Source organism: Mytilus trossulus, chromosome 11 (assembly GCF_036588685.1).
Source record: "Mytilus trossulus isolate FHL-02 chromosome 11, PNRI_Mtr1.1.1.hap1, whole genome shotgun sequence".
Classification (NCBI taxonomy): Eukaryota; Metazoa; Mollusca; class Bivalvia; order Mytilida; family Mytilidae; genus Mytilus; species Mytilus trossulus.
Genome location: NC_086383.1, coordinates 46,084,963 through 46,112,508, shown reverse-complemented (window position 1 = coordinate 46,112,508; position 27,546 = coordinate 46,084,963). Strand labels below are relative to the sequence as shown.

The window sequence follows — 27,546 nt, the reverse complement described above, 5'->3', positions numbered from 1 at the left end:
TAAAATATAAAGCTTATGCAAATAGCTAACGCAGTTGCCACCCCTGGAATAGCAGTCATATATCTGGTTGACTTTTGTAAGACAAAAATGGTTTCTTTCGGTTTTCCTGGACAAGTTTGACATCAATTTAAAGTGGTCATAGTGCTATAATTAATAACAATGAAACTTCTATTAGTTTAATTTAATTTTATTGCAAAAATAGTTAAAAAATCTGGAATGTGCACAATGCAATGCTAACAGTTGGCTACAATTGGTCTAATATACTTAATCAATTGTAGCCTAATAATAATATTTCCCAATCACAGTGTGATTATGTTATACCTGTACTCGCTAATTCACATTATACTTAAATAATTAAAAAGTTGGCAGATAAACAATAAAACTATTCAAATGAAGCTTTTCAATTTCAAACCTTTATAGATATGATATTTCTAAACCGATATTTAACCGTACAAACTTAGAATTTTGTTTCCTTCCATTTCACTTTCTGTATAAAAAATTATCAACATAACTAAACAGAGCTGGATTTGAATATTTCTTTTATTGTTTTTGATTTTTCATTAGAATCTAATATTATATATAATGTGTATAAAATGCTGTATTTATCCCTGCAAATATAATTTTTATTGCGGTAAAAAAATATAACAGTAATTTAGTTCCTCATTCACACACAATGAAAAGACCATTTTCTTGAAAATTACACAAGTAAATTACTAACCCTGTTATACAGTTTAAATCTTGAACCATGGAAATATTGTATTCCTCCTTACAAATGTTCTATAAATTACAAGATTAGTCTCCCTTTCAGAATAGTATCTTGTTGAAAGTTTATGTTAGTTTTAGATGTTTCAAGCTAAATAAATCAGCTGGTCTCTAAGAGTTGTCATGGAAACTCGAATTTATACATCTGTCCATGTTTGTGGGTGTATATATATAAATATCAAAATCCAAATTTATTTGTGATTTTGCAGCTATAAATATTTTAATAAGGATCAAAGGTTAAAATATAATTGTGCAAGGTAAAAATCAAATACAAATTCTAAATGGGAATGATGTTATACAAAATAAGTGCTTTAAAGTAAAATACCAATTACATATAACAAGGATGGCTTACTATTTCCATGGTCATACAATATTACACATACATAATGGGTTATTTGTAGTGACGTCAAAAAAAACTTCTATAGTACATGTGCAACATAAAAAATATAGTAACAAAACAATTCGTTTTATAAAGTATTCTAATTGTAAAAGAAACAAAGAAACAAAAAACTAATAAAAACAACCAAGAAATGGTTTAATGAAGTATAAAACTGTAAAGTTACCCTTCTATAGTACATGAGTCATCGCTAATATGTTAGTAAATACTGAAGCAAGCTTCATGCTTATTTTTTCATTGATTAACTACATGAGTTATAAACAGTGAAAAATATCACATATTGAAGACATGAATAGATCTATTTCTGATTTCATTTTAGGGGTTAAGTATTAACATGGTAAATATTAAGTCACTACTTCATTCTATGAGAGAATCATATCACCGTCAAGTGTATTTTTTAGTGAATACTATTTTCAGTGAAGGCCTTCATATCATAAAAGTGAATCACATTTTCAGTTCAGGCTTAAGTCATTTACTCACATTTTATTACCGGTATTAATCTATTTTCATATGGCATCTAAAAGCACTGGACTAGAAAAAAATTATAAATGGTTCCCTATGGAATTTTACTCGGTAAAAATAGACATAAAATCCTGAAACAGTTGATGGCTTCTTGTTAACTATTGACCAATAGAGTGTTGGATATGACAATCTTTGTTGGATATGACAATCTTATTTGGATGTGAAAATGGTTATTGTCTTTGCATTGTCACATAGAGGTTTAAAATTAAATTAAATTTTGTTGTCTCAGATCAAATTATATCTAAGTGGATTGATTGATGTCTAAGTTTATCCAAAAAAAATAAAGTTAAAAGATTTTCTTATCTGACTATACTTACTCCAATCTTTATAGATTATTGTTGGTCATCTCAATGAGATTGATTTTCTCGCTTGAGCTGGTACAGCGAAAGTGAGAAAAGCAATCGAGTTGAGATGACCAATGATAATCTATTTATCGCTATTTCACCTATGACGACGTTGTCAATTTCATGTCAATTTCGTTAGCAACCCTACGTGTCTGCTTAGTTTCTAGGGATAATTTTTCCATCTCAAGCAAGAAGCATGATATGAAAATTATCACAAAAAAAAGATCAAAAGAAAAATGCACAAAATAGCGATAAATCCCATTCTTACAAAAAGAAATGTCTTGTATAACAAAATGTTAAAAATCTTGTGTCAAAAATATTTACTAGTATAAACTATACAGTTAATCTAGATTATTTTGTTTCAATAGTTTATAAAAAAAACATGAAATGGACACAAAATTTTCTTCATTTTAGTTTAAAGGTTTAAATGCTGGTATTTTTATTGACTACATTTTCATTAATGCCGTTTTGAAAAAAAATGTGAAATGCTACAAAATTATGGATAAATTAGGATAGGTTAGTGCAGTCGTACTTGCATTTAATTTACAAACAATTATAAATTCTAAATATAATTTACAAACAATTATAAATTCTAAATATTAAGCATAAAAAAAATAGTGTCTGGATTTTTCATTTGAAACACATTAAAAGGTTGAAAGAAATAGGTGTTAATCTGGTTCAAAATATATTAACAATAACATGTATTTTGAAATATATATTTAGATTTCTATTTTAAATATTATAGTATAGTATAGAAAACATATGTGGAAAAAAACATGGTTTGCTGAACAAGAACTTTTAAAAATGATAATGATCCTATCTAGTTTTTTTTTGCAAAAGTAACACTTATTCAATTATCTGAAATGTGAAGACATTTAAAAAAAAAATGTGGAAAATCTTTTTTATGGTAAGGCACTTGCACAAAAATAATAATTTGCCAGAAGCTATCAAATGTTTTTCTGGATGAAAAGAAAATAAAAGTCATAATTTCCTATATAAAATATCTAGAGTGTCACACAGCTGAATTTCACATATATTTAATAATGTCAAACTATTTAAACATTCAGTAAAATGTACATAAATGTTTAGAATGCAAAGGAAACTAATGTAAAAACAGAGAATAGAACACAAAGAGATACGGTCTAGAAAATCTACAGCAATACTGTATGTGAGACAAAAAATATCTCATTTATTTGTGAATAGCAAAATATAAATTATTTTACTTCACTTCATGAAAAACCAATACAAAGATTTAGCACCAACATTTAATCAGCATATATTTTGACAAAAATATTGGATTGAACACTTAACACATAGCAATAATTGAGAGAGTATTAACAACAAGCTGGTAACATATGATTTTAAAAGTCATGAATAGATACTCCACTATATGATAAAAATGCCACAACATAAGAAATACACTCCAGGGCAAGAATATGGAATCACTCTTATGCAAGACTTTATGAAGCACTCCTGGTTTTAAGATAAATACTCCATCACAAGACCCCAGTGTAAGAGAAATACTCTAGGACAAGAATGAAATAATTACTATAATATGAGATTAAAAAAAAAGATAAAAATGTTCCAGTGAAAATAAGCATAAAAACAGAAGACAGAAACAGAAGACATTAAAAGTTTAAACCTATAACAAAAATCTTATTTATCTATTATATATCAAAACAGGAACCATATTTAGTAACTATTATAAAATATCATCTACAAAATAGAACATTGTTAACATGCCAGATGTAATAAATATTCAAATTCTGAAATTTGTGCTATGTTCTTATCAATGTGAATACTGCAATAGGATAGGGTTTTCATAAATAAAACTAGCATTTTAAATGTTGATAGTATTGTTTGCATACTGCATGTCCTCAAATCACAATAATTAATCTCACAATTTTGCTTCAACAATCACCACAAAAATTGCACTAAAGAAAACATGACAGTGAACCCAGTCTACTATAGACATAACTATCACAATTCAGTTTACCGTATACTTTACATAGACACAACATCATTTTATTTCTTAAATTTTTAGCTTGCTTCATACCTCTCACCACAGTTTGACAGTTTCTAAAACTGGAGAATGGACCATAAAATTGACGAAAAATTAAACATTTATGCTACATGTTTTAGTTTGCACATAAATCATATACATACAAAATTCATGTAAGTACAGATAAAAAATATATATATCATATTACAAAAGACAAAAATATCACAGTTTATATGAAAGACACTTGGCATGGTTTTAAGAGTTTGCACTTTACACTGAGCAAAAAAAAAATTATAAAAATATGCAAACATATATATTCACATATACAAAATTGCTAGCACATTTAACAAAGTATATTTAACAAAGCACATTTAAACACATTTATGTCATAGTCATTTAATACAATGTTAACTGCATATAAAATAAACATTACAATATCACAATATTCTTTATCCATTGTGTCATTTCCACAATAATAACATAGTTTAAACTGGAAGCAATAAGGCAAATGGTGAATTTTCAAGGTCAAACACAAAACAACTTCATTTCACTGTGCAGAAACAATATCAAATAACTGAAGGCATTAGGTTTCTACAGAAGGATGCATGTGGGGCCTTAAACTCAAAGACAAATTTTATATCTAAACAGTTGTATATATGAAGAAATATTTCAATCAAGCAAATATATAGATATTTTAAAAAAATATATCTCTTTTCAGAAAAAGGTAGAATTGCTAGCCACTTGTAATTTATTACTAGAAACATTAAGATATACTCTGCCATCATGCTTTTATGTGTTTCTATTATACTACAATTAAGGGTTCAGAAATTTTGAAAGCTAGAACTTATTTGACCAATTCCCAGATTTGTTATTGAAAAATCCTGCATGTAATCACTTCTTTTTAATTAACAGTCATATCTTTTAAATTTTTGCTGTAATTATTGAATCAGTTGAGATACTTTTTAAGTCCCCTACAAGCAAAGTTTATTTTTCTTGAGTAAGTCAATATATTAGACTCACTTTCTTGTTATATAGGTTAGTTCAGCATTGATCTGGTTTCCGGTTTATCCATAAATATATGTATAAGTCTAGTTATTAGAATTTGTACAATCAACATTTTTTCTTAATCAGAATGTACATGAAAATATATCATTGGGACTAAAATAATATCTTGATTAATCAGGTTCTGGTCTCCATTCCATTATCTTGTGTAATTATATCCCTTAGACTTAAACAAATACAACTGTTTTTCTTTGGATTTTGGTGTGACAAGTATGGGAGAATAATTGCACTATCAATACCATCAGAATGCCACGTCTGTACTATAGCTTCCTCTATTAAAGGAGAGATCACAGTTTGTCTATGCTACATAGAAAGTATCAACATCAAGAAGGAACAAATTTGTGGATTGATGAGTGATAATCTTTCTGGTTACGTTTTACACACAAAATTCTCATGCATTGGACAAGATAGGTGTCACAAGAGAATAGTTGGAAATGCCGTACATCCTTAATCTACCTTCATGGTGATAGGACAATAAGTACATGTAATTTGCATTTCATTTCAAAAGAAGGAATGTACAAGTTGTAGTATTTAACAAAAACAGTATAAATAGGACTGAATCTTGTTACATTTCTTAACTCTTGCATTGATTGAGAAATGAATGCCAAGTAAATGAGATCATGTGTTGCTGATTTCTCTATGGATTGAAGTCCTTTGCCGGTACTGGAGTCCTCAAGCTGGTCTTTCTCGTGCAATGATTGGACCCAACACAGTATGTTCATTTTCACCAGCTATGATACTATCATAAGTATCCCCTTTTTGGCCTAGAAGAAGAAAATATATAAAAATCATCTAGTTGTAGTTCTTGATCAATTGAAGTCACAATATATACATACATGTATCAAAATTTTGCAATTGCAAAATCATTTGCCATTAAAGTCTTACGTATCTAAAATATCCATATTTAAGCCAATTGTGTTTCAAGTAGTAACTGAAGTTTCCTTGACCATTATATGTTTTCTGCAGAGACAGATTTATGGGGGCATGGCAGCCATGAATCACATCCCGTTTTTCGCTGGAAAAAATTGTTTGATTATAATGGGAATCACTGAAGCATGACTGAAGCAGGCCTCATATTAAGCAATCACTAGATACCCTTATGAAAATTTCTGGATACGCCACTGTTTTGTAATGTTTAATAAAGGAGCTCATAAATTCTTTAATAATTTCAGTTATTATGCCTCTCAGCTATGAAATAGGAGAAAACTTACCAAGGTGCTTCCTAAGAAATCCTAGTGTAGCTTTATTTGAGACATCTATTGCAATTTTTGGAGACAACGTGTGTCGAACATCCATAAACATACCAATTTGTTTTTTTACTAAAAATTGAAAGTCAGTAACACTTTGATGGCAGGTTCCTCTGCAAGAGAAAATATATTGTTATTTTGGAAATTAAAGATTTACAAAATCAGACATAACAAAGATCAAATGTGGAAGAAAAAACTTGAGGAAAAAGTTTTAATTGTGCTTATAGTTTGACATGCTGAAACTAAATACAATAGGACAATTTCTTAGAGAGTTTTCTATGCTTTAACCATTTCTTTGCTTTTAGGACCTTGGTAATTTTAGTGAATTATGATTGTGAAATATCATGTTGAACTGATACTCAGAATTAAGGTTTTTATTCTCAAAAATGGGCCTTAATTACATTGTTTAAGATGTATAGATCTTTTTTTTTCTTTCAAATCTCTACACAGTTCAACTCAACATCAAATATCAAATAAAGCTGAGTAATATGTAACTTGTTATGAGGGGGGTCTGAATATAGAAAAAAACTATCCAAAGAGTATTAAAAAGTTAACTAACTCTCTTACTTAATTGTAATCATAGGTCTTTGGACCTTGGGATCTTGTTGGAGACGCTGCATTTGATCCACATTTTCTTGCCATTGAAATGTCTCCATATTAATCATCAGTACAGGCTGGGTAATGTTGTTATACATTTCTTCATTGAGAGGATGCATCCACCCATCCATCATAACTCCAACTCTGAAATTATAAAATTTTTATCATTAATTACCTGGTTTATACATGAATAAATGACATAACAATGAAATCTGATTACATTTTCCTATTTTCTATGAAGAAAAACATTACCTTGTCAACATTTTGTGTCTGTACAAAGTTAGGCTACTGTGGATGCATTTATTTATGTGGATAACAATTTTGATGTTTTGAGGAAATCTTGAATTTGCATGTAAATTTCATTTCATCACTATTTCCTTTGATCTTTTTTGTAATAACCTTTCATATCATGTTCTCGCTTGAGATAGAAAATTATCGCCATAAACTTAGGAGGCATGTGGCGTTGCTAATAAAATTGACAACATCATTATAGGTGAAATAGCGATAAACAGATTATCATTGGTCATCTCAACTCCATTGCTTTACTCGCTTTCGACATACCGGCTCAAGGGAGAAAAGCAATCTTGTTGAGATGATCAACGATAATCTTTAAATATGGTTTTGCCAAAGTCTGCATACAAACCTATAGAAAACTTGTAATTCTTGGAACATTTTAAATTCATGGTTCACCTGTATCTACCAAAATCCACACAAATTGGTATCCAAAGAATAAAAAAGAATCAACAGTATATCATGATTATGTCTTGTTAACATATTTATTTTCTAGGTTGGTGGTTTGTGTGACCTGTTGCACTTTCAAATATGTTTGGTTATATTCTTGTCACTTTTACATATTTTAATATCTATCAAATTCATTTTTTTTTCTAAGATGAAAAAGCTACTAAAATGAAGTTTAAATCATGGTTGAACATATGTCATTGTCTTATGGTTCAATGTAGTAATTTGTATTGCTTTGTACATCTTTTATCAACAAAAACATTATTATTGCTGCTTTGTGTGTGACATAGTTATTAAATAAAACACATTGATGGTGTTGACATAAAACATACAAAGTGTCATTTTGTCATTACTTTGTTATAATAATAAACACACAGTAATTGTTGTCAGGTTATGTGGACAAATTCAATCAATTAATACACATTGTATCTTCAAAGACTTCACACATACACACTCAGAATAGAGTTAGTGAAACTAGCCAAAGTGTGGAATATATAGGTAAAAAGTCTGAATTAACCAGAAATGTAGCTCCATAAGTGAAATTAAAGCATAGTAAGTAGCACGCATTTTTTGTGAATACTTTTGTGAATTAGCAAGTATAAGATAAAACTGTATATAAATGTAGTTTTCCATTTACCTAAAACAAGAAAGGGTTATTTCCCTTTGTTATCAATATGTAGTCATTTGAAGGAAAACTTGCACAAAACCCCTTAAAAAAACAGCCAAATTCAACTTGTTATATATATCTGGATAATAAACATTTGAAAAATACTTTTGAAAAAAATTTGTTTTCTAAACTACTGATTTATTATTCAATTTTCGATTTAGCCTTTGCTGAGTGAGGGAGTGAGGAATTTTTAGTGTAAAAGAAATCCAGGCCCTAACCAGTAGGAGATTTTTTTAAGAAGGACAGACTGCATTATTCTGGTAGAGTTATGTCTCTTGAAAATGTTCTATTATGCAGTCTACTTACTTGAATCGTGTGTCTTTTGATAGAGCACATACAGTGGTAGAACCACCAAATGAATGCCCAACAAGTGATACTCTTGACAGATCAAATAAATTCTACAATGTACAAACAGATCATATAAAGTGGTACTAAACTATAGTCATTAAAATAGCCAAAGTTCCCTTATTCACAGAAAGCAATATGTTAAAAGATAAAACATTTGAGTCACAATGAAGTATCAAGAAAAACATTAATTTGAACATGAATTGAGCCATAAGTTATCTCACTCTAATTATTTTAATTTATTATTGTGCGGCCCCTGTAGCTATTTTACTATGTGGTATGTGCTTTGCTCATTGTTGAAGGCTGTACAGTGACCTATAGTTGTTAATTTCTCTGTCATTTGGTCTCTTGTGGAGAGTTTTTTTCATTAGCAATCATAACACATCTTCTTATATTTTTAATTACAATTGTATGTATACAACTAAATTGATCATTTGGAACCTTATTGTATAGAATATCTTACATTTTTAAAAACTAACAATTATAGAAAAAAGTTGATTCAACTTAAAGAAACAGTATAAAAGTGAAATTTATTCATATTATTTTAGTTTTTGTGTTTTTTAAATGGGTGGAGATCTGACAAACTTTGAGTTGAAAACACAGTCCCATATCATTAATATGAACACTGCAACATTTAAGTATAGAAAAAATCAGACAAACTATATTCAACAAAAAACTAATCAATTAGTTAGATAACGATTTAAGAACCCATCCATATTTGGATACAGAAATGTATGTCCTTTATACTGTTGCTTTTCTCATGTGGCGCTGGTAAGGATCAGACTTATGTAGAACAAATTTCTATCACTACATAAGCCTTCCAGTATTAAAACTAATAATAATATATATTAATGTTTTACATAACCAAATACTTACTTTAAACAGTTTAAGATTAAAATTTCCACCAAGTTGATTAAGTATTGTTACTCCATTATCGAGATCCGTTAATACATTCAGTGCTCGTGTACATTCTTCAGCCCTTGTATACACCTTACAAAAATAAAGCACAAGTAAACTAACATGTAATTTTTATTCAATTTAAACCTCATTTCTGGCACATAGCATAGTTTAAAAGGAGACCATTTTCATTATTTGTCCAATCTTTTAACTGAAATTGCATTGTGTAAATGCATTAAAATACTAACAATGAAATTCACATTTATCTAGCTTTTCTATATTATAGTTTCAATTCCGAAATAGCATGTTCCATATCATGATGGTGTTTTGTGTTTGAAAAGAAAATATAATAAATTCAACTTAACATTTCAAATAACGTTGTACTGTGTAAAACAAAAATCTGTTTTTGTGTTAAAGCTCACCTGTTTGTTTCTACTTTCATAATCGTCCCATCGAGGAGGTGAAAAATCAAATGGCATCCATTCTTCTGTATAACTACGTGTTCTGTGCATCTGACTACTGTTACTATTGGATACATTCACTGTACTTTTGATGTCCTCTTTGAGTTGAAAGGTCATGGATGCTGAACCATCCCTATTTGAAAAATAAATTAGTATGCAATTTTCCATATTTACAAATGTAACAAAACTGTGTGATTAATGACCTTATTTAAAAAGTTTGGCCTTTGATATTAAATTTATAATTTGGCTTTTCGGACTCAGGGCAAAGTTCAGTTTGACATATTGCATATTCAAAGACACTCAATTTTTTATTACAACTGTGTTTACCAAGATGCCTTTTAGTTTTTAATGCTCTATGGTTATATGTTGAGCCACATCACCTTCTATTGAAAGCAAGCTTTATGGATTGCAGTCAGTGAAAACAATAATTCATATTTGATGAGCTTTACCTTTTCCTAAAATAAAATTGAAAATTGGGATATTGTGTCAAAGAGTCAAGATATTTGTTCATATACATTGTTATAATTTTCTGTGAAAACCATTTCAGCCCAAGAAAATAAACAGTATGATAATATTGGCTTTTTCTCACTTTTCAATATATGAATATTTTAAAGTATTCATAATAGTGTTTTAATAATCTATAAATTTCTCACTGAAGATGTATGTTGTATTTATTTCACACCTGTTGCCAGAGGGTTCAAATAAAAACAAAATATGAAGGACAAGTAAAGTTTAAATTCATATTGAAGTTTGACTATTAAGATCAGAATATCATGACCTCAAATGACCCCCTCAGAACATCTTGACCTCATATAAACCCCTCATAACCCCAAATAACCCCCTTGGAGACAACAAGGATACAACCTGACAATTCGCAGTAGTTAGGTAAATAGCAAAATCAGTATATTACAACCAATGACTAGAAAGAAAACTATTTTCCTTGTTATTAATAATTATTGTATTGAAAGGGAAATAGATGATTTTAAGTTTTAAAAGGTTATTTGTGTAGCTATACTTGAACATGACTTGTGCATTCATTATGTTCACCCATGTGTGAAAGCTTATTTCAATGTTTTTTTATTAACTGATCTGGTCACACATGAAGTATTTAAAGTTTTACTTTATAAATTACAATGTTAAGTTGACCTCCCAAAATTTATTTCTGATCTGTCAAATTAGCAAACTCAGAAAAGAAATTCAAATAATTTTCACTAATGCTTTGTGGTTCTTTAATTTTGATTATTAAACCATGAGAAAATAAATTTCTTTAGAGTGAGCCTTTCAACCCTAATTTAATGCACTCCATTACATTTCTATACATTTTATTCGTTATTTCTATACATTTTATTTGTTTTTTAGTCATGTAGTGCTTTTAAACCCTTAATTAACCTTCATGATAGAGTTTACACATAATATTTGGGTATAAAATCTGTTTACCAGTCTTAATCTGGTAACTATTAAATGAACAATTCTAACATGACGTCCTTCAAACGCTTTGAGTACACACCCGTGGTAAAATATGAATATATTGCATTGGCTGTTCCGATCGTACTCCCACGTCATATGTTTTTTATTGAATGAAATACCCGACGTCATAGAATGATGACGTTACAATTTAAGCATTTTACGGGAAAATACACGCTTTTGATACTGAAAATCATCACAAGGAAACGTAAACAAACGATGCTAAAATTTGGTATAAGGCCCTTTTTTTTTATATACAAAGAAGACATATAAGTAAGTTTTCATTAAAATTCATCCAAATCTATCTAAATAAGTTTTGTGAATAGTTTGAGCATGTCACTTATTCTGTTTGCTCCGTTCTTTTACGCCAATTTAAAAGTGCGTTAATTTATGGGAACGGCATATAATAGCCTCCACCTAGAGCGCTTCGATCCAAAAAAAATGCTGTATTTGTCCAATCAGAATTGAAATAATTCATGTGGGCTTAAATATATCTAGATTTTACCACGGGTTGTCCCTTTGTGCCGATATTTTACCCCTCGCTATCGCTCAGGGTAAAATATTTGTCATAAAGGGCCAACCCGTGGTAAAATAACGATATATTCAAGCCCCCATGAATTATTTCTTAAGTAACCACAAACAGACATATTTAGAGTTTGACATAATGTTTATAGATTCTCTTTTATTAATGAAGGCCATTATGTTGACCTCAAGATGTCTTTTAATTTTATATATATATGTCATTGTATTAATATTGCTGTTTCCATGAGGCATACAACACATATCATAAATATGTTTATATTATTGCTTCATTTTTCAGAGAAATGCATACGACTCATTAATGTATTCAAATACAGTGTTATATGGCATATTAAAAACATTATTAACACTATGCATAAATAACAATAGATGTACATGTAAGTTACAGATAACACCTATTTCTGTATTCATTAATTTTTACTCTTAATTGCATCTCATAGATAATGGTCCTGTTGCCATGGTAATTTATACCTGTGTTCAACAGCTGCCACAATATAACCCTGAGAAGCCAGTTCACAGCAGACGGTGGTGTTGCATGTTCTGTTACCACCAATACCATGAGAAAATATCACCACTGGGTACTGTTTACCAGGGAGGGGATAGTGCTGCCACAGTGCAGGTACATACACATCACCTACAAAAACAAAATACTAAATAATTTCTAAATAAAACAAATATTTCTTAATAGAATAGTGTAACCTGGAATCGTCTTCAGGTGCACTAAAACATTACATAAACATTTATTTTGTTGCTTTTCTGGATTGACACACTGCCTGGTTATGATTTTCAAGTATTCTCAGAATAGCCCAAAAGTTTAGAAAAGAGTAATATGAGCAACAAAACAATCACATAAATGACATATGAAAGAATAGGTTAACTCGATATGGTTTGCCTTAGAAAGGTTACCTGTCTATTTTATTTTGGTCTTGAAATGCTAATTTAACATACGAGGCAACAATAGAACAGATATACTTGATGCAGCTCCTGTTAGAATTAAGTCATTTTTTTTAAATTATTGTAATGCATTATTTTTTCCCCCAATATATTGAACATAGATCTTAACAATTACAATTAGAAATAATAATTTGGCACCAGAATACAAACCTCCCATCCAATTAAACATTTTCCCAAGCACCGACTTGGAGCGTCGGATAAAATATGCATATCCATTTCCATACTGTTTCCTTGGCAACCACAATGGCCACTGCTTGTCACGTTTCTGAAGTAAACAATGATAAAAAAATAAAAATATAATCATATAACACTTTAGTATATTTTCTTCTGCTCAATATTCAGAAATTGTTCTGAAACTATGGGATCTACTCACCTGGACAAAGTTGACTTCAGATGATTTGGCTATTATTTTTACATACTTGTGGGTAAAACATTTGTATATAGTAACTTTACAAGTCCTTTGTTCAAATATAGCTCATTGATTGTTTCAGCTTTAATACACCCTTGGCTTTCTAAGCTTCATGATGGAGGTACAAACAGAAAAAATCTCAGATGACTTAAATTTAAAGTGTTGTTATCATTTCTGTTCTGTCAGTCTTATTATGTCAGTGCTGTTCAGTCAGTCTTATTATGTCAGTGCTGTTCTGTCAGTCTTATTATGTCAGTGCTGTTCTGTCAGTCATATTATGTCAGTGCTGTTCTGTCCGTCTTATTATGTCAGTGCTGTTCTGTCAGTCTTATTATGTCAGTGCTGTTCTGTCAGTCTTATAATGTCAGTGCTGTTCTGTCAGTCTTATTATTTCAGTGCTGTTCTTATACTCTTATATTTTGGAAGTAAGAGAAGAGGAAATGGACTAAAAAATGTTTCTTATTACATGCAATATTTATATATGTCTCTAGATGTTCCAAAATGGTTTTTATATGATATCTTCTATTTATTATAAGATATTTATATACATTTGTTGTTGAAAGACATTTGTTGTTGAAAGATATATATTGAATATTATAAGAATTTTAAAGACATCTTAAATATGCCCCCTCCCTCCCCCTTCTGCAGCTTCATTTATGATTACTCCAGATGTCTGACATCTCATACATCTTTAAAAAAAATATTCAGTTCTTTTCATAGGATATATCAAGCTTAACCTCAGACTATTAGGTGAAGCTTATAATAAGATGGTGTTCACTTACTCCCAAATAAAAAATAATTTACAAAATCAGCTGTATAAAATAGCTCTCACATTTTTTATTAAAAGGTTATAAATATGAACAACTATTAACACATTTCACAACTGAATGGCAACTTATATTTGCGTCAATTACATAGAAACCATTTGTTTGACATAAGCCTAAATTTTATGGTACACTTCATCCTCAAATTGGTGGTTTAAATATGTCTAATAGACTATATACGAAAATTAAATTTCACCAGATATTTGAAGTTTCCATATTTAAATATCATGTATATTTGAATTATACATTCTGTGCGATTTACTTGACAATGACAGCACAAAGTTTTTATTATTAACAACGTTTGTTTACTAACAACGTATTTCAATGCATCTTTCTTCACCTATTTTGTGATTGTTTCTTTCGATCAGGCTATATATAATTATGTTCCTAACTACCATCCCTCCTTTACAGCCCCAGAATAAGTAAGCAAATCCCAAAATATAAAGTTAATTGCTGGTGTATCACCACAAATCTTTACAGAATACGACAATAAGACGGTTTTAGTAGTGATATTGCTGGTGTATCACCACAAATCTTTACAGAATACGATAATAAGACGGTTTAGTGGTGATATTGCTGGTGTATCACCACAAATCTTTACAGAATACGATAATAAGACGGTTTTAGTGGTGATATTGCTGATGTAACACCACACATCTTTACAGAATACGATAAGACGGTTTTAGTGGTGATATTGCTGATGTAACACCACACATCTTTACAGAATACGATAAGACGGTTTTAGTGGTGATATTGCTGGTGTAACACCACACATCTTTACAGAATACGATAATAAGCCGGTTTTAGTGGTGATATTGCTGGTGTAACACCACACATCTTTACAGAATACGATAATAAGAAGGTTATAGTGGTGATATTGCTGATGCCACACCACCGTCTTTACAGAATACAATAATAAGACGGTTATAGTGGTGATATTGCTGGTGTAACACCACACATCTTTACAAAATACGATAAAAAGACGGTTTTAGTGGTGATAAGTACAGAATGTAAAATAATTGATTTGATTTTTGTTTCTCAATCTTGAAATACGTGCACTTTTTTTCTCGTTTTATCACTAAATGTAAAACAATCACATTCTTGTGGTGATATTAATTCAAAAGTCACAGATCAACCGTAACGCTGCAAATACAAATATGTATACTTTAAATCAATATAATTTATAAATATAGCACTTCAAAAGCCATTATCTTATATAATTTACTCTGAAGATTTCAAGAGTAGTAATTAGTAATTAATGAAGTTCAAAAGGAAAAAAAAATATATACCAAATTCAAATTCTTTGAAAATAGAAGATTCCATTAAGAGTTCAGTTTATGAGAATCTATAATTGTTACTGTCGTCTTCGTTCCATTACACATGTGAATTCCGTAGAGGTATATCCAATGAAAGCCAAGAATAAACATTGAAACTACATAAAAGTAGACTTAACCAGATGCTTCGCAGGGCGTAGCTTTATACGACCGCAGAGGTTGAACCCTGAACGGTTGGAGCAAGTATGGACACAACATTCAAGCTGGATTCAGCTCTAAATTTGGATTGTGATTAAATAGTTGACACAGCATAGGTTTCTGACACAGAATGAATGTGTTCTAATGAACTTAAAATTTTTGTTTTCTCTAAGAGCAATTCACTATGCTGTTCAATATTAATCCTCTCAAAAAAATGTTTGAAGAAATTTTCTTTTTATTTATGAAATTTCAAATGAGAAAAATTGAACCCAATTTTTTAATCACATCCCCCTTTCCCTTATTCCAAAACTAATCTCAATTAAAATATTCTAATGGAGTTTGCAACAATAACTACTCATTTAAATACATTATAAAATATTAAGATGTAAAAAAACTGCTTGTTATCACTGAATGGTAAAGATTATTTAAATTTATCAGTTGGTAGTAAAAAGTGAATATACATTGTATATTGTATATAACAAAGATTTAAGTTGATTCTGGACAAAGAAAGATAACTCTAATTAAAAAAAAATTTGCTATTTCACAATATTGTGAAATTAGATATTTCTTGCCATTGCACAATACTGTGCAATTGAAAAGACTTGCTATTCCACAATACTTAATATAATAATTTTAAATCCTGATTTGGACCAACTTGAAAACTGGGCCCATTATCAAAAATCTAAGTACATGTTTAGATTCAGCATATCAAAGAGGCCCAAGAATTTAATTTTTGTTAAAATCAAACTTAGTTTAATTTTGGACTCTTTGGACCTTAATGTAGGCCAATTTGGAAACGGGACCAAAAATGAAGAATCTACATACACAGTTAGATTTGGCATATCAAAGAACCCCATTTATTCAATTTTTGATTAAATCAAAAAAGTTTAATTTTGGACCCCGATTTGGGCCAACTTGAAAACTGGGCCAATAATAAAAAATCTAAGTTCATTTTTAGATTCAGCATATCAAAGAATCCCAAGGATTCAATTTTTGTTAAAATCAAACTAAGTTTAATTTTGGACCCTTTGGACCTTAATGTAGACCAATTTGAAAACGGGATCAAAAGTTAAGAATCTACATACACAGTTAGATTCGGCATATCAAAGAACCCCAATTATTCAATTTTGATGAAATCAAACAAAGTTTAATTTTGGACCCTTTGGCCCCGTTTTCCTAAACTGTTGGGACCAAAACTCCCAAAATCAATACCAACTTTCCTTTTATGGTCATTAACCTTGTGTTTAAATTTCATAGATTTCTATTTACTTATACTAAAGTTATGGTGCGAAAACCAAGAAAAATGCTTATTTGGGTCCCTTTTTGGCCCCTAATTCCTAAACTGTTGGGACCTAAACTCCCAAAATCAATACCAATCTTCCTTCTGTGGTCATAAACATTATGTTTAAATTTCATTGATTTCTATTCACTTAAACTAAAGTTATTGTGCGAAAACCCAGAAAAATGCTTATTTGGGCCCTTTTTTGGCCCCTAATTCCTAAACTCCCAAAATCAATCCCAACCTTTCTTTTGTGGTCATCAACCTTGTGTCTAAATTTCATAGATTTCTATTAACTCAAACTAAAGTTATAGTGCGAAAACCAAGAAAATGCTTATTTGGGCCCTTTTTGGCCCCTAATTCCTAAAATGTTGGGACCAAAACTCCCAAAATCAATACCAACCTTCTTTTTATGGTCATTAACCTTGTGTTTAAATTTCATAGATTTCTATTCACTTTTACTTAAGTTAGAGTGCGAAAACTAAAAGTATTCGGACGACGACGACGACGACGACGACGACGCCAACGTGATAGCAATATACGACGAAAAATTTTTCAAAATTTGCGGTCGTATAAAAAGAATTGTTCAGGTCAAGTCATTATTCCCTGTGGGTTTTTTTTTCTAGTCAATATGAGTGTTGGTCGATGAATAGGAATTTGAATAGTCCTACGTTTAATTTCTGATACATGTTTTTTTTTTTTTTAGAATATCCTTATTTTAGCTACACTTAAACACTATTACCATTAAAATTGCAGTACCTGCATGCAGTCAGTATACATTTTATGACATTTATATTTAAAAAAAACAGAGTGTCGTCAAGCATGAAGCTGTGGTTATAAGGGGCATGCAGGTTATATATAGGATGTGCATTTAACAATGCAAAAGTAGAAAAATAATAAAGAGGAAATTAAAGCTTATATATAATATAATGGCTCGGTGTATGTAGCAACTATAACTTAGGCAAGTTTGAGATTTGTAAATACGTATATTTTATAGATATATATAAGTTTGCGACAAAGATCGGTCATTGGTCGATGTATTTGTAAATGGTCAGTTTAACCTCTGTCATATCGAATTCGAAGTCCTCAGAAAACGCATAGTTAAATATAGATTTAAAGGGAAAATGTGAAGTACAAAATGTTGAATCATTAGATTTAATAATAATATTTAAAACGCTCAAATCAACTACAAGTAGTAAAACTGGGGTAACAAACAAACACGAGTCGTTAGTTTCAATATTCTGTTAAACTGGACCCTGGTATACTTGGTATATGTTAAGAAACGAATCGTCATCTAAATTTATTGGTATTAACTTAATATATGACATAAAGAGATTCTTTGTAAGTCCTACAACACATGTCTTACATAGAGGCTTTATTATAAACATGTCCGTGAGACGAACTGAACCAAAGATTTGCTGGATATATTTTAATTGATAAATACTTATGTATGCAATCATTCAAAGGCAGAGTGAAATGTGTACACATTCAAATAAAAGGTATATAAATCCTTGTCAATAGTACTTTACTCCAACGTACATTTCATTAATTCCTTAGTGATATTAAAATATTTGAAATCGATCCACTGACAAACCAAAACATGTTTTTGAAACCATGGAAGCATTGCTTTCCCCAAATATTGTCCATGAAACTATGCAAGATCATCTTTACTAGGCATTGACTACGAAACCAGACAAGAATCATCTTTAAACTATATTGTCTACGAAACCAGACAAGAATCATCTTTAAACTATATTGTCTATGAAACCAGGCAAGCATCATCTTTACTAGGCATTGTCTACGAAACCAGGCAAGAATCATCTTTAAACTATATTGTCTATGAAACCAGGCAAGCATCATCTTTTAACTGTATTGTCTATGAAACCAGGCAAGCATCATCTTTAAACTATATTGTCTATGAAACCAGGCAAGCATCATCTTAAAATATATTGTCTTTGAAACAAGGCAAGCATCATCTTTACTAGGCATTGTCTACGAAATAAGGCAAGAATCATCTTTAAACTATATTGTCTATGAAACCAGGCAAGCATCATCTTTAAACTATATTGTCTATGAAACAAGGCAAGCATCATCTTTACTAGGCATTGTATACGAAACCAGACAAGAATCATCTTTAAACTATATTGTCTATGACACCAGGCAAGCATCATCTTAAAACTATATTGTCTATGAAACCAGGCAAGCATCATCTTTAAACTATATTGTCTATGAAACCAGGCAAGCATCATCTTAACTAGGCATTGTCTACGAAACCAGGCAAGAATCATCTTTAAACTATATTGTCTATGAAACCAGGCAAGCATCATCTTTTAACTGTATTGTCTATGAAACCAGGCAAGCATCATCTTTAAACTATATTGTCTATGAAACCAGGCAAGCATCATCTTTAAACTATATTGTCTATGAAACCAGGCAAGCATCATCTTTACTAGGCATTGTCTACGAAATAAGGCAAGAATCATCTTTAAACTATATTGTCTATGAAACCAGGCAAGCATCATCTTTAAACTATATTGTCTATGAAACCAGGCAAGCATCATCTTTAAACTATATTGTCTATGAAACCAGGCAAGCATCATCTTTACTAGGCATTGTATACGAAACCAGGCAAGAATCATCTTTAAACTATATTGTCTATGACACCAGGCAAGCATCATCTTACAACTATATTGTCTATGAAACCAGGCAAGCATCATCTTTAAACTATATTGTCTATGAAACCAGGCAAGCATCATCTTTTAACTATATTGTCTATGAAACCAGGCAAGCATCATCTTTAAACTATATTGTCTATGAAACCAGGCAAGCATCATCTTTAAACTATATTGTCTATGAAACCAGGCAAGCATCATCTTTAAACTATATTGTCTATGAAACCAGGCAAGCATCATCTTTAAACTATATTGTCTATGAAACCAGGCAAGCATCATCTTTTAACTATATTGTCTATGAAACCAGGCAAGCATCATCTTTACTAGGCATTGTATATGAAACCAGGCAAGAATCATCTTTAAACTATATTGTCTATGAAACCAGGCAAGCATCATCTTTAAACTATATTGTCTATGAAACCAGGCAAGCATCATCTTTAAACTATATTGTCTATGAAACCAGGCAATCATCATCTTTTAACTATATTGTCTATGAAACCAGGCAAGCATCATCTTTAAACTATATTGTCTATGAAACCAGGTAAGCATCATCTTTAAACTATATTGTCTATGAAACCAGGCAAGCATCATCTCTAAACTATATTGTCTATGAAACCATGCAAGATCATCTTCACTCTATATTTTATATGAAACAATGCATGCATCGTGGTTGGCTTAAATTGCCCTTGAAATCATGCAGGCATCGTGTGCACCTTATATTGCCCTTGAAATCATGGAACCACCGTATTTACCCTGCATTGTTCATGAAATCAAGCAATCATCGTTTTCTCTGCATTGTTCATGAAATCATGCAAGTATCGTTTTCCACCTGCATTGTTCATGAAATCATGCAGGCATCGTGTGCACCTTATATTGCCCTTAAAATTATGTAACCATCGTTTTTACCCTGCATTGATCATGAAATCAAGCAATCATTCTCTTTACCCTGCATTGTTCTTGCAATGATGCAAACACGGTCTGTCCTTTATTGTTCATGGAATTATGCAATCATCGTCTTTACCCTGCTTTGTTCATGAAATTCTGCACGCATCGTCTTTATAGAGGGGGCAAGGGGGTTCCAATAACAGTAAAGCAGTAAATTGATTTGGCTTAAAACAGATAACAAGGAATTGAAAAGGGACGATACCAGATAACAGTAAATGAAATCTTAAAAACAGTCCGGTTCAGGACCAATACAGTAGATCTTATCATATTACTGGCTGTATGGATCTAGCTAGGTCTCCACAGAGACATACATATTCACTTATTTAAAGGATGTTTTGTCGAGAAATTAAATAGAAGCGGTTAAAGACCCAACTTTGTTTGCAGCAACAGTTTCTGAGCTTCATGTTTCACTATGTGGATCAGTTTAAAAAGCTTTTAAAACATTGGTATTCAGGGTTCTCGTTCGTGTAAATACAAAGAGGAGGAGTAGCACTTTTTAATGTGAATGCTAAAAGCAAAAGATGTTGTGTAATTCCCAATGGCAATATTTCACTAACATGCTCAAACAAATGATACATATATACTAATTTTGTATTTTGTAAAGTATAAAAGGAGATGTAGAATAATTGCCAATGATATAACTCTCCAAAAGAGAAAAAAAAGTACAGAAATTAAAAACTACAGCTCATCAAAACGCCTTCGACTATGAGCAAACCAATACTGCATCGTCAGATATAAAATTGCAGTATTGGTTTGCTCATAGTCGAAGGCGGTTTCATGAGCTGCAATGTTAATGGAATAATGCAACCTTCGTCTTAAACCTGCATTGTTCATAACATAATGCAATCATCATTTTTATTCTACATTGTTCATAGAATTAAGCAACCCATACCCGTAGCCAGGGGGGGGTGTCGGACGAACCCCCCTTAAAAACAAATAAGCACTGTTAAAGTCAATGTTCTGTTCGAATTGTGACTGTTGAAGTCGAGTTTGTGAGTCCAACGAACCCCCCCCCCCCCCCCCCTTGGAAATTCCTGGCTACGGGCCTGCAACCATCGTCTCTATCCTTGATTGTCTTTGAAACTGTCCAAACATCGTCTTAACCCTTGGGTTTTTTTTCATAAATTTATGCACGCATTATCTTTATTCTTTATTGTCTATGCAACCGTGCAACCATCGTCTTTACTCTGCATTGATCATGTAATTTTGCTACGATCGTCTTCATCTTTTATTGTCTATAAAACCGTGCAACCATCATCTTAACCTTGCATTGTTCATGCAAATATTTAGCCATCGTCTTTATCCTGCATTGTTTATGAAACTGTTCAACCATCGTTTTTATCCTGCATTGTCTGATCAATCATGCAACCATCGTCTTTACCCTGCATTGTTTATGAAATTATGCAACCATCGTCTTTACCCTGCATTATTCATAAAATAATGTAACCAACGTTATTACCCTGTATTATTCATGAAATTATGCAATCATCATCTTTACCCTGCATTATTCATGAAATTATACAACCATCGTCTTTACCCTGTATTATTCATGAAATTATAGAACCATCGTTTTTACCCTGCATTATTCATGAAATCATGAAACCATCGTCATTACCCTGAATTATTTATGAAATCATGAAACCATCGTCATTACCCTGCATTGTCATTGGAGTATGCAACCATCGTCTTTACCCTTTATTGTCTTTTTAACTTTTTTTGGATTCGAGTGTCACTGATGAGTCTTTTGTAGACGAAACGCACGTCTGACATACATACAAAATTTAATCCTGGTGCACGTGTCTATGATATTTTTGTTTACTTTACCCTTTATTGTCTATGAAACCATGCAAGCTTCGTCTCTACCCTGTGTCTGACAAAAACAGCATAGTAATGCGAAGACAAACGTTTGTACAGTCAACTATTTATACTGCAAAAGGATGCAATCCAGGGTGATGGTTTTTTAAACTTATGAAACTTGATTTTGAAATAAACAGCAGATAAATGGAATTTAAAAATATAAATTATTTATCTGACAAAGGCATTTTCTGTTTCATCGATATCACTACCATGAATTAGATTGATTTTGTATTCATATTTGATAGGCCTACGCCCTTGATATAGAAAATGTAGGGAAATAAATAATTCATTGCTCAGAAAAAAACACCCTTCTATAATGAAACGTTTCACGAAAAATATAATAAAATTTTATTCAATCAAATTTAACTAAGTTTTTTTTAACCGTAACTGAATAGAGAGCAGATATGCCTTTTACTGCCAGTCGTCAAATTATCATTTTCGGCTACTGTTAGCGTTAAATACTTGAAATGTAATCGTACTTCGTTAAAATGTCATTATCGTGGTTCGAAAAAAATATCAACTAATTATCATATTGTCCGTTACCGTTATTTTTGGAGAGAAAAAAGTGTTTTGTCAAAATCATTCAATTTTTTATCGTCTTCATGGTCTTAAACAGTTGTATATTTTATCGTCATGCACCACGAAAGATCGTCGACGTCATTTCTTTTGGGTGCTGGCATTGTACGTTGCCACCATGGAACGAAAGCAGAGGAGAGAATCACCAGATGGAAACCAACGAATTAAGACGGTGTGCTGATTGAAACTTTGATGTTAACGAATTCCTTTTGAGTCAATAGTACATACACCATGAATACGTTCACAAACTAACGAAACTAGGAAGTTTATGATCATGGGGTTGGGTTTAAAATAAAAATAAAGCCGATTTCTACAAAAGCAATTGAATTGATAGATAACGTTGTGTTTACTGATAATGCCTACATGATAAAATTCATCCTCTTCTTGATTAAGAAATAACTGAGAACAAGAAGAGGTGGATTTTATCTTGTAGACATTATAAGTCCTTGGTTTTTTGATAAAACAAATTCAAACTGATATCATTGGGTGTTCTAGTATTATACCAAATGTGGTTACACGTCATAACAACCGATACATGTATGTGTATTATGCTCTCTTAGTATACAGTATGTACACTTTGTAGGAGGCGGCAAATAGTTGCGGTTTTTAGAATGGTCCACGTTTTAATTTACATTAATTTCTTTGAACAAGACTGAGAGATAATTTCCTTTTGACCTGCTGGTTTGTGAAAGTAAAACAACAATTGTAAATAACAGAATACAAGGTTACTGAATACTGAATTTACTAAACCTGCACAGTTTAATATGTATACATCTTACCAAATGTCAAGTTTGAACTATTAACCCCTCGAGATTAACCCTACTCGATCTAAAAATCCGAATGCGTGGGAGAAATGTAATCCGCGGTTTAACATGTTTAACGAAAGTATTTAGATTTTAAAATGAATGTCGATGGTTGTACATGGAATTATACATTGAATTTAATTCTGGTAAACACTGCTAGCAAACTCCATCATGTCCATACCGAGTTTAGCTGTAATATATGCTGACTCAAAATGTTGAAAAAACAGGAAAATAATATTAAGGCAACAAATCTGATAGTCATGATCAATAGTGTGGTTATCATATTTTTTATCGAAATTTTACAAAGTTACAGACATGATAAATGATCATACGTGGGCATACAACAATATCAAGGAAAGTTGTATACTTGTAAACTTTGGACGTGAACACAAATGCATATATTGGTATTTGATACAAAATTATCAGGGTGGGTGGATGAATTTTCATTTAAGTATTTGGGCGTATCTCATCTATACAACAAAAGAATCTAACATTTTCAACTTTACACGACGTCTTTATAAACATAAAATGTGTTTTCATATTTACGTGTGACAATACGTTATGAATATATTTTATTTGATATTATTAGAATTGCTGCAGGCTAAATATGAAATCATTGACATTTGACATGTTTGAGGAAAACTGAAATATTCAGAAATGTTGTCAAAAATGATTATTTATAAACGTATGTAGTAAAAGTAACAATTTAACATCAATGGTGTGTAACTTTAAGTATGTCATGTATGTGTACACCTTTGTAATGTTCACTAACATCTATGCTCCTAGTAAAAAGGACGTAATACATGTACGAGATATGCAAGATAGCCCGACAGGGTATAATGTGTCTAATCATATTACACTATTATATTATAATTAATGTAATATGACAACTTTTAACAATTAAGAAGGAAGTCTTTCGTGAGTTTGACCTTATTTCAGGACGACCAACTTCGATAAATGCTGAGGATAAATGCATAATTGGTATTAATGTACAAAAAAAAGAATTTCACAAATTGCTGTAAAGTCAGATTGCCAACATTCTCAACTAAGACTGCAAATGTTATCATGGTTATATAGGCTTAGAGTTAGACTCAATTCCTCATATCTTATTGAACAGTCTAAGATTTTGACATGTTGGAGGAAACATTCAAAATTGTGTTTAGGTTTCTCAAAATCACACCCAATTCCTTGCATAAAAATACAAAAATTGAACAAATGAATGAGAAAACTTGAAAACTCATAGGTACTAGAACTTCTGACACTTCATTTCTTTTAGAAACTTTCAATTCGAATAGAACCAAACTTGATAGTCATGATAGTATTATTATTTTACGTCAATTAATGCCAATTACACAAATGTCAATGGTTTGATGATATATTTTTTTTATAGGTTTACCGTTATCGCTGAATTTCTTTCAGTATCACCAATCTTTCAATATTGTTAATTTAAGTAAATATTCCCATATCCTTAGCAGTTAAAAATTAAGTATTATTTATTGTATCTATGCAATAGCTTCAATGTGTTCAACATGTTCAATGAGGAATTCTTCAAATTTTCGTTCTTTAATTTATTTTTCAAGTAACAATATTGATGTATAATACAAAGTAGAAATTGAACCATTTATCGACAGTTATAAATCTTCTATAGAACTTTATGTTTGTTCAAGGTTAAGAGTGTTAAAAGAACAATGACGTAGAGACAACTTTTAATATTATCTTTCTTACCCATGTGAAATATGTTTCCAATCACAGTCGGTGACAGTGCATATTATATACTAGGTACATGTAGAATTGACATACCAAAACATATTCTATCTGATCATAAAAATGTCTGTGGTGTCGTGGAATAGAAGATCCTTTAAAATTTCCAGCGAAAGAAATATTCTGGAAAATTATTTCGGAAGCACTTTTATATTTGTTGCCAACTTGAGTATCGAATATGTGTTGTTCCAACAGGCATGACAGGGAAAGATATTTTAGAATTGTTTGAAACAAAGTGTTTAGACGAACTTTTTTTATCAGATCAAGGAACAAAAATAAGTTGTCAATGGTACTAGAATATCATTCTATGATTGCCAAGAATCTATCATGTTTGCCAAGGTATATTCAGATTTGTAAAAGAGGGGAAGGGACCAGTATCAAAAGTTCCGTTACTACACAGTAAGTTAATCCCCCAAAACGCATCAAACGTTGAATTGAATTAAAATAAGTGGATTACCAAAATAATTTGGAAATTGTAATATGAATGAAATGAGTTATTAAATAAGGCATTAAATTGTTAACATGCCGACTACACAAACTGCATTAACGATTAAATTGTAAGTATGCACAGGTATGCAGAATACTCAAAAATCGAATAGCTTAGATTTCGATTATTTTTGTCCCGGTTTTTATATCAAATGATATTTTTAAGAATGCAGGCTGGATGGAGACGGATACACATGTAAAGGACCCCCCCCCCCTTTTCTCTTAAAAAAAAGAATTTAAAGTAATATCTTACTGTACTTTCATACTAAATCTGTTGATTATATTTTAAAAACCACGTGTTTTCATGCACATATCGCTGAATAGCTAAGATACCCGATAACCAACTTTTCCAAAAAGTTTCTTAAATTGATTATAGGTATGCATAAATAGAACTGAATAAGTATAAGGTCATGCATACATGTCTCATTTAAATGATTTTAACATTTTTGTGGATTTTGTTTACATTTTGGTAAATAAGGAGTATATATATAAACTTACGTATATATCTGTCTTTTCAATAGGGTAATACAACCGGAAGAAAGATCCCTTTTCAGAATGATCACACATAATATCCAGGCATCCTACAGAATAGTCTCCTGTTCCAATAGGGAGATGTCTCCTTATCTTCTCCTTTTCCTTATCTTTTGGTTTAAAAAAACTGTCATTTCGTCTTAGTGTCTTGAATTCTAGTGAACAATCACTTTGTGATTTATGTAGCCCCTGTTGTGAGAAACATTGATGAAATATGGAATCGGAATTCATTCCCTAGGCAGTTGACACCGGCTGTATTCCCTTTTGTCTCCGTATGGATTTCAGATACTAGGATTTCACAACTCCATTCATATCTCCTGTATGGATATGTTTACTACGTACACACGGTACATTTGTCATAACAAACCACACTTAGTTACCATGCATGATTGAATGTTTAAAATCTATCGGTGTTTACCTGTTACAAGAAAGTAAAGAAATATAATTTACCTGCAATTATTTACAGATCTTACTGTGACACCGTTAAAAGACCACAGATTAACTTTGATCAAATCGATAGAGATTAACGCGACACTACTCCCTGTTGGGTGTGTTCAGTCGGAACTGTTACACGTATATAACTCACTGACCCACATATGGTTTAAATATAGTCATGCATTCTTATTTTAAAAAGCCCAGAAAAACCGCGTAATCGGCATAATAAATAATCTTTAATGTAATGAATCGTATGTAAAAAATAACTTTCTATTCTTCAATAACATCATCATATGATTGCTTTATTTTTGCGATATATATATACATGTGTTTTTGTATGACAATCATTTAAATTGGTTAATATGGCAATACAGATTATCATTATTAATACTTTGCATGGAATACTAATATACTAATAACTGTTGGCCCTAGAAACGTCAATGGTCGTCAATTATACACGTAATGAACATTTTAACCTAATTGCTACAAATAGTGTA

General features: G+C 31.0%; 1 protein-coding gene across 1 annotated transcript; it reads right to left on the bottom strand.

Annotated features, from left to right (window-relative positions):
• Window positions 1–166: 166 nt before the first annotated feature.
• LOC134691197 (platelet-activating factor acetylhydrolase-like) lies at window positions 167–27,161 on the bottom strand. Its single transcript, XM_063551522.1, has 9 exons — window positions 26,582–27,161; window positions 13,150–13,264; window positions 12,517–12,679; window positions 10,003–10,174; window positions 9,560–9,673; window positions 8,645–8,736; window positions 6,904–7,077; window positions 6,301–6,449; window positions 167–5,853 (listed from the first exon to the last, which is right to left on the bottom strand). Exons 1-9 carry the CDS (start codon window positions 26,843–26,845, stop codon window positions 5,762–5,764), a joined length of 1,335 nt encoding a protein of 444 aa, XP_063407592.1. The 5' UTR covers window positions 26,846–27,161; the 3' UTR covers window positions 167–5,761.
• Between the last annotated feature and the right edge of the window lie 385 nt (window positions 27,162–27,546).